Raw genomic sequence first — 9,541 nt, forward strand, 5'->3', positions numbered from 1 at the left:
ATTTTAAAGAAACTAATTAATACAAAAAATTTTAGCTTTAGTGACATATTAAGCGTTATTGCTTAGCAATCGTTGTTTACTTGTTGTTGCTAAGCAATAACGCTTGCGTTGTTACACTTGCTTGAATGTGGGCAGTTCCCACGAGTTTATGTATCATCCATTCTTGTGCTGGTGAATTGTCTGTATAATTCTGTCGTTATTCTGTGTTGCTACATTGCCACAGATATTCGCAAAACTGTATACTTGAGTACATTTATGACTCTGTTGTCTTTGTTTACAGACTGGAGTGTATTCCAAGGGCGTTCAAAACAGAATGCTTGATCACTCACCACGTGACTTCTTGCCTGTTGAAGAGAAGCTACGAGCTCCAAAATTCACTGTACAAAATGTTGCAAATGCAATAGATTTAATTTTCCATAAGGAAGGCTTTCTTTGATAAATGCGTGCACATAAGTACTGCCATTTACTCTATGAGAAAGCCCAAAATTACACCACTAGGTTCTGTACTATATAGTGTAGCTACTGGCAGTATTGTGAAATAACTCACAGCCCCCTGCACTGCCACAGAGTGCTGGATTTATTGTCTGCAGAGGCAGAACAAAATGCAACATACATAGAGCATTTTTGAAATAAGAACCATTTGTGCACTCTACCCATGCAGGTCATTGACTGGCTGTTGTTGAAGCTCAAGAGCTCTCATCAGACCCTCTGCCAGGTCCCTAGTGTTTTTCAATTCAAATTATTTCAAATTCAAAAATAGATCCAAATACAGGCTGGGAAACAACCATTGGATATAGAATGAGTCACGGATCAAAAAACAAACATTCAATTCCCACAGGAACAGTCAAGGCATTCATAATATAAAACAAAATAAAAAAAAGAACATATCAGCCATATATACAACAAAACTCCCCCGGTATAGAACTCAAAGGTTTCACAAGCTCTTTTTTCATTTTTATTACTCATCTATTATTTCCATAAAATCCAACACTTTAGGATGTGGAAAAGTCATATTGGATAAATAAGCAGTACAAAGAACTAAGTCAAGACATAAGAATAGAACCAGAAAACAATTAATCTTACCGACTAGTATATACAACAAATTCATCCACAGTATAAAATGGGTGACAAGTCAAGGCATTCATAATATAAAACAAATAAAAAAAAGAACATATCAACTATATATACAACAAAAACTCCCCTAGTTTACAAAAACAACACAGAACCAAGACATCGTATGTTTGCTGAGCTATTGAGTGAATTGGTGGCTGTGTTAGTGTTTTATGAAAAAAAAAACATGTCAATCACTAATCCCACCAATTGTGAGGTGCATTCAGTGATTTCTGTGATGAGGGGACAGTCCAGCTTGTGCAACATCTGGACAAATGCCTGAATCGCAATTGGGACTACATAGAACAATAAACATGTTGTATCTAGTAGTGACACTAAAACTATTTGGATGAATAAAGTTTTCTTTTGTTTATACAAAATGGTTCTTACTTTAAAATTGACTCTCATACATTTTCCCTATGTGTCAGAGGTTTAAAAGATGATTTTACTGGGTCTTTTAATGACAGGACACTGACATTCTTTTGACTCAATGTGAACTGTTTTGAACATTAATTTTTCCACGAGATTTGAGGTTCTCACAGTAGAGGTTGTTCAGATTACAAATTTCTAGAATGTGACACTGTGTAGTTCAGTAGGTAGAAATGTTTCAGAGGAACCTGTTGCCACTGTCTTCAGAAGAGTGGAGGAGTGAGCTGAGAAGGGGAAATTGGCATGTGAAAAGGGGAGGGAGGATCAAGACCAGGCAGTAAGTGAACCATTTGGAATCAATAGTGACAAAAATGGCTGTTTTGGAATGGGAAGAAAGGAAAGAAGCATGTGAGGAAGGATAGTGGGGGAAGGTTATTTTACAGCACTGTCAGTAGCTAGTGCCAAATGATAGTGTTAGAGATGAGTAATGAGTTGGAGAGAGTTTGAAGGCAGCAGTAATGGCCTAATTGCAGTACTCTCCTGGAATTTGCCTGGAGGAACTGAAGAAAATCACAGAAGCCATGCACCTTCCAAATATGACTGCAGAGTAATTACCACTTGTTGGGGGAGAGTTAAAAATAGGTTAAAACATAATAAAAATTAATAAACAAATAAGGAACATTTGCACATTTGAATTTTTAAAATTGATCAGTATTATAAGGCAATTTACTGATGCTGTATGCAGGTAGATAATTTTTCATTATTGAAGATACTTTAATGGCACATTATTTCGAAAGTATTCATTGGGTGTAGGCATTTGCAAGGAAAAAAGTCATTTAATAGATCTCTGCTGAAATCTGTGAAGAGAGGACTTGAGACAGAGGCAGAGGAATAGCCGCTGGTGGAGCCCTTACCAGGAAACGTCTAGTAACAAGACTGAGAACACTAGACTCTGGGCTCTAGTAAAACGTTGAAATAGCTATAATGTTATAGTCATTTGTAGGTACAATGTTACAACCAGTGAGTGGTCAGTAAATCTGTTCACCAATCCAAACCCTGTTTATATTCACACAACTACATGACAACTGGTTTTAGAAGTGGGAGCAGTTGGAAACTATATTGGATCATTGTATGGTCAGCCTACAAAAACTGAACAAGTGTTAACTCCTGAAAGCCATGCAAGAAATGATGGAAAGAGATAGATATCAACCAAGCACAAATGAGAACCAGCCAAGCCAAGGAAGACAACAATCTAAAGGAAATGAAAGAAGAAATGATGGCAAGCCTGGAAGCCACGATACAGAATAACAAAGAAAGGATGGAAGCTAACAACAAAAAAATGGATGCCAAGATAGATGACAGTCAATAAAAGATGGAAGCCAGGATAGAGGCCAATACTGAGAAATTTGAGGTTTTCTGAGGTACTCTAATCTCTCAGATGGATAACCACCAAGCCAAGATAATGTCCACTCAAGAAGAAATGAAAGCCGGGCTGGACATACATCAAAAGAAGATGGAGGCTGCAATACACTCCATCTGGTCTGAGTTAGAGGTCGTCAAACATCAGTTGGAAGACGTCCTGTCATGTGTCAACCAAAAGATGCAGGACCTCAACAAGGAACTCACTGAAAACACTGAGGAAATGCAGGTGGACTTATGGACAGTAAAGACGTCCTTTGATACATGGACCAGGAGTCTCCAGGGTGATATAACATACACAAAGAAGGATTTTCACAAGGACACAGAGAATACAAGGAACAACCTCCACAAAGAGCATGAGGCTCTGGAGGACCACTTTGGAGACCAGCACTTTGCTGCTGCATATTGCAGTTGGCTAAAAGCAAGGACCCAGAGTGTTGGAATCCTTGCAAGAATTTGCCACAGTCATTGAAGAGCTTGCCCACTGCACCTTCCCCACACTACCCAAGAATTACATAAGTAGGGAAGTAGGCAAAGTGTTTGCAGATAGCTTAGAAATCCCACCATGAAAATCCACATGCTGCTGGAAATGAGGCTCTCAGGTAGGCCCTTAAACTGCAGGCCATATTCCTAGATGCCAGACCCCACAGAACGAGTGCCAGAACATTTTGGAGGATTTGATTTCCCCCACTGGGGTGAGAGACAGAAGACAGTCAGCGTGCTGTAGCTGTGGAGAAACAGACCACTTCTAGGTTAGCTGCCCTATGGAAGGGAGGCAGAAAACATAACTGGTGTGGGAAATTAGATGAAAGACCACTGAGGGACACGTGGGGACTGCCAATAAAGTGTGATTGGTGACCAAATAGCAAAAGAGAAGGAGAGAGGAGGGATAACCAGCCATCAGATGAGGGCTGGCTGAAAATTGTGAATGCCAGTGTGTACCTTAAGGGCCCCCATCACATGTTGATTGTCATTATGGAAAAGGCCTACCTTAGCCTGCTCACACAGGGCTGGGTCAGTGATGAAACATGCCATGTGACGTGGACACCAGGGCATACATGATTGGCCAGTCCCAACACTGCCACCCAGTGTCCCGGAAGACAGCCAAACCAATGTTACACACTGCAGATGTTATCTGGGGAAGCCCTCCCCATCTTTGTCATGTGTCATTTATTTACAGTTCCAAAAAAAATCCATAGAGGCATCTGCCTCAGATACAGAACAAGTCAATAATACAATATAACATATAAATATACATACATAATCAGACATTCATCATCGTCAAAATACAACAAAACTACTGTACCATAATACATTCATAAATCAAAATAACATTTAAAATTACATACATGATTAAAATATATACATGAGGTGTCAATCTTTCTTCCAGCAGTAGTATTCTTCAACAGTATAAAAAGAACTGGTGATAAGAAACTTCTTTAACGCCACTTTAAATCCAGGAATGTCATAAGATAATTGTTTAAGCTCTGGAGGGAGGTGGTTATAAAGTTTGATACCAGAATACCATCCACCTTTCTGAAATATCGTTAAGTTTACCACTGGAAGATGCAAGTCATGATTAAATCTGGTATTACGTGTGTGGACATCAGAGTTTGTTATATAGCAATCTCTATTCTTGACAACCACCATCTTGAAGGAAGTTATCCTGACACTGGCCCTGGGGTGGTGCCCACTCAAAATTTGTGTGTTTGTCACTAATATTACAAACAAGTTCTCTTGTCTGGACATACTGCATGCATATGATGCATCTGTGGACCTAGGGTGCCAAACACTGTCTTGCAGAAGTAGTAGTATTGCTATGGAGCCCTGGGGCAGGGCCCCAGCCTTCCAGCCTGGTACTGACCAGTGATCAGGTGATAACCTGCACATTGCAAACAACTGGTGATGGCTTGATTGGGGAGGTCCCTTGGTAGAACAGAGTCCAGAGGTCCACCCTCCCAAAAGGCTCTACATAACCAGGACCCTGGTCCGGGACCACCAGGAACTACCCACGTGGATCCTGACGCTACCTGCTGCAACCAGAAGCTCATCAAAGGATCCCCCATGCACACTGTAAGCCAGTCACGCTGGTGACCCCAGCCAGTGTGGAACAGCCACAGGTCTGAGACAATGCTCTGAGTTACAAGATGTGACTGCAGCAGTCAAGCTAAACTTCAATGAAACTGAATGCTGAGAGTTGAAAGAGCTCACCGAGTATGGAGAGATCTTTCCTATTGACAGTGATGAGTATGGACAGACCGAAAGAGTGTATCATTGTATAGATATGGGAGGGCCCAACCAATTTTTCAACCCCTGAGAAGACTCCCCCTGGCAAAACAGGCGGATGCAGGTGAGATGCTCGAAGACATGAAACAATGTGTGGTTATTGAAGAGTCAATCCTGCCTGTATTTTCTAAAATTCTTAAAATGTTAATGTATGACAGAGTTGTGAGTTTCTTAAATAAATTCAACGTGATCTTGGATGCTCAGAATAGCTTCAGAAAGAATAAATCTACTTTTACTGCAATCCAAATGTTTTATCGATGAAATTCAGGAAGCTTTAAATAATAAACGATTTGCCTTGGGCATATTTTTATATCTATCAAAGGCTTTAGATGTTATTAATCATAATCTACTGCTTGCGAAACTGGAGCTATATGGGCTGAGAGGGATAATTCATGTGTGGATGAGTTCATATCTCACTGACAGAACTCAGTTTGTTGAAATTCAACATGTGGATCAAAAGACCTCTAACTTAAAGACATTTACTTCATCACTCAAGGCCATGAAACATGGTATACCTGAAGGTTCTGTTTTGGGACCCATATTATTATGTTCATAAATGATTTTCCCCTAGCTATTCATGAGGCTAAGGTCGTATTATTTGCTGATGATACACATATACAACTTACCGACAGTAATCTTTTATCATTAAATGAAAGAATCCTAAATGTTAGGAATCAATTAAAAAATTGGTTCCATCAAAATCATCTCATAATAAACATGGATAAGACTAAAGTATTATTATTTCAGGGAAGAAGACCTACTCCATTCTATAGACCACATTTGCTTAAATACTAAGGAAATAATTTATTCATCGACTGTAAAATTTTTGGGTATTTGTATTACTGAAAATCTAAGCTGGTCAACTCACACTCAATACGTATGCCAAAAGCTCAACAAGGCTCTTTATTTGATCAAATCCTTATGTGACTCAGTTAGCCGACCTGTACTAAGAAATATATATTTTACTACATTTGAATCTGTATTGGAATATGGTATTATTTTTTGGGATGGGGGCTTAAGGACTCTGGAACTGTATTTAAAATACAGAAAAAATATCTAAGAGTGATTAAAGCAGTAACAATTTTAATGTTTTAAGAGGAAACTAAAAAATTATTTGCTGTGCAGCGCTTTCTATTCTCTTCAAGAATTTTTTAACTAATGTTGGATTGATGACTAGCTTGTTGATTGTCTTTTGGTTTGCAGTTTTTAATACTGTGTTTACGTGTTTTATATAACTGACATTCATTCTTCTTTTGGTTTTCTGTATTTTTTATTGTTGTGTTCCTTTTAACGGTTGTTATAATGATAAATCACTGTGTAAATATGATGTGACTTTGAAACGTGATGTATTCGTTATTATTTCTTGACATGACCAAATGTATTCGCTTCAGTTATGGACGAAAATAAAGTTGAAAGATGAAAGCTGGATAACAGTTCCGTTGATCCTTCCAGTTGCCTTGATCTGCCAAACACCATAGAGATGGCAGCAACAGTATGCGCAAATGACGACTGCGCATGTTCAAATCCTTGCTGGCAGGTTTGTAACCATCGTGCAAGCCTCTTTACCGCTTTCAACTGTTTCCTGTTAGAGGTGGTTACATAACGTTGCATACGTTGGAGTCGCAATTGGTTTGTGAGAAATTATTAGGACGAATCAGGATTACAGTGGTAGAAAGATGTCGTTGATTCAGGTATGTAGTTGCTTATAATTATATTCTTTCATAGTATTACGACCTGTTTCTAATTTTCAAAATTAGTTACCATTTATTCGTTTCTGAAATATCAGAAATACGTGAAATATTTCTGATGGCAGTGGATGTGTAAACAAAAATTTTCAGATCAGATTGATTCAAAATGATCCCTACAACTTATGATTGTCATTCACAGTGTCAAATTGCACATTTAGAAATCTAAAACTTTAATGGTTAAACATATCTAAAAGTTAAAATAAGAAATGTCTTTGTTATGTAACCTGCAGTGATGCAAATTCCTCCCACATGATTCTAGCAGCTGTCTTGTGCCCCATCGGCGTTTTCCTCATAATCGCATGCGGACAATGTAAACATTTATTTTGTGTGTTGGAAATCTTGCCCAGAAGAAGTTTATGGAATTCAAGCAGTAATTTTTCTCAGGCCTTGCCACAGTTATGTTGATATTAGGCAGGGAAAGTTAAGTTTTCCTGGAAGCCAGGATGGCTGAGTTACTGTTCTTAACTAGGCTTCTGTCACAGTAGTCAGGAAGTTGGGTTTTTCTTTTCTCTATAGCATTCAGACTGAATCTAGGGCCTACACAACAATCCATTAAGTAGGTACCACAGGGTGAAATGTCTGGGACATGGAACTGATAGGCCCCATCCATTTAGCATCAAGATTAAGAGTGGCTGGAACTGTACCTCCACTACCCATACACCTTCTTGATGTGATGTCTAATTAAGCACAAGGACAACTACATCATTATCATCACTACCACATTACATGAAGTTTAATTGTTATCTCAGTCCTGTCAGTTGGTAGCCATATTGTTCATTTTGTAATAGGTCACTCTGTAGTAAGTGCTATGGTTCGTATACCCACTTCCAATTCTGAATGGTTATTTACTAATTACTTTCATGTAAATGTGATTTATGGTACCATAAAAACCAGTTTCAGTGTTCTGTATTTCACCAGTGTTTGGCCAGAAATGAAGCCCCTAACGTATACAAAGAAGATGTGATAATGCCAGTACCATGAGATTCACAAATAGCCAAAATCAAGTCAAAATTTTCTTATATTGTTATTTGAAGTAGGAGTGTATATCATGGCGTGTAAATTTCAGATGTCTTCTGCATTGTTTTTCCTGCATTTGGTTTGGGTTTTAGGCCTTTATGGTATGTCCACTTTTCTTATTATAGATCTCCCAATGACAACATGATCACATCTGCATATATAGATATAGTTGATTGACTTAGATTTTTCTGTGATTAAGATTAGCTCTTTCAAATGGATCCGCCTAAGTAGGACGCCTTCACCTCAGGGACAGGCACAGATCAGTGTTTATGAAACATTGCGCTCAGACTTTGTATGTGACGAATTTCATATCCATCCCTACTGGGAAACAACTGGATCTATGAAATGTAATTGCAAATAAATAAATTCAGAATACAAGTTGATGGACAAAATCCAGAAACTTAGTGATAGAGATATGTAATTTCTGTCTTCCAGTTTCTCAATCCACTACTCATTGCTTGAGGAGTTACTTCTCTACAATAAAATTTCATAATTTATCCCCATTTAGGATGGGAATTCTCATGACCCTGCACTGGTCCAGCAGACGTCACCAACACGGGTGAGACATAGCCACCGCCAACGTCGTGCGAGACACAGCCACCGCCAACATCGTGCGAGACACAGCCACCACCAACATCGTGCCCCTCCAGTGCACTCATCTCCTCCTTCCACACGACACTCATCGGCAATGAATTCTGCTGGCACCAGCACTGTGTCAGACCTGCATGCTGGCCCATGGCTTTCACCTGCCTTTGAGGTAAGTCTGAAAATCGCCATGTTCAAAGTGCAGCGTAATGTATGAGAAGGGAATAATTTTAACCCTTCAGTGTTGTAGATTGTGCATGGCATGCCAGCGGCTTTTGTCACATGTCGCAGAAGTCTGTATCTGGCACGCATAGTTCAGTGCTAAGTTTCAGCCTATTTTGAACTGTTATTTTCCATGTAAAGTAATCTTTTGGTGTGAAATTAAGGAGGAAATTTCAGGCTATCATTTTGTGTATTCGTTGTCCCACTTTGAACTTCCTGCGGCAATTGTAATACATTTGAATTTTTTGAAAAAGTTTTTTACTTCAACACTTGGTGTGCTTATTACCATACAAATCTGTTCTTGCCTTGAGGAATTCTTATGAACTAAATATGTTATCATCAGTACTATGTGCTGTCCTGAATGCTGATTCATTGAAAAGTAGATTCTTTTGAGGCATATTGTGACCAGTGCTGCTTCTTGATTGGAATTTGTAACCATGAGAAAACATGTGGACAATCTATGACTTTGAGACGTGATGTTGACTCTAAGAAGTGTGTTATGACTGCTATGTAGCGATCCATAAACAGTTCACTATATGAATGGTACTACTGTAATTCCCCTTTGTTCTTTAAATACACACCGTGCAGTCTGGTTTTAGCTGCCAAGGCCAGTCACGAGGAGTGAAGTGGCCAGTTGTGTTGTGTTACAACCAGTGGAGGATATTTTACTTCAAACTGGATCAGAATAAAGTTTTATTAGATTTGGAATTTGACACTGAAAATGGATGTTTGTGCTTCTCTCGATTCTGTGGTAAATGACAGAATCGAGAGAAGCACGAATGTCC

General features: G+C 38.9%; 1 protein-coding gene across 2 annotated transcripts in view; it reads left to right on the forward strand.

Annotated features, from left to right (window-relative positions):
- Positions 1-4,136, forward strand: part of LOC111863515 (haloacid dehalogenase-like hydrolase domain-containing 5) — a 47,814-nt gene extending 43,678 nt beyond the window's left edge. For both annotated transcript variants that reach the window (XM_023849879.2, XM_023849878.2), the window contains one exon: positions 281-4,136. In XM_023849879.2, coding sequence (XP_023705647.1) covers positions 281-436 — 156 coding nt within the window. In that variant the 3' untranslated portion in view covers positions 437-4,136. The remainder of the gene's footprint in view (positions 1-280) is intronic.
- Positions 4,137-9,541: the final 5,405 nt, after the last annotated feature.

Source organism: Cryptotermes secundus, unplaced genomic scaffold (genome assembly GCF_002891405.2).
Source record: "Cryptotermes secundus unplaced genomic scaffold, Csec_1.0 scaffold89, whole genome shotgun sequence".
Lineage (NCBI taxonomy): Eukaryota > Metazoa > Arthropoda > Insecta > Blattodea > Kalotermitidae > Cryptotermes > Cryptotermes secundus.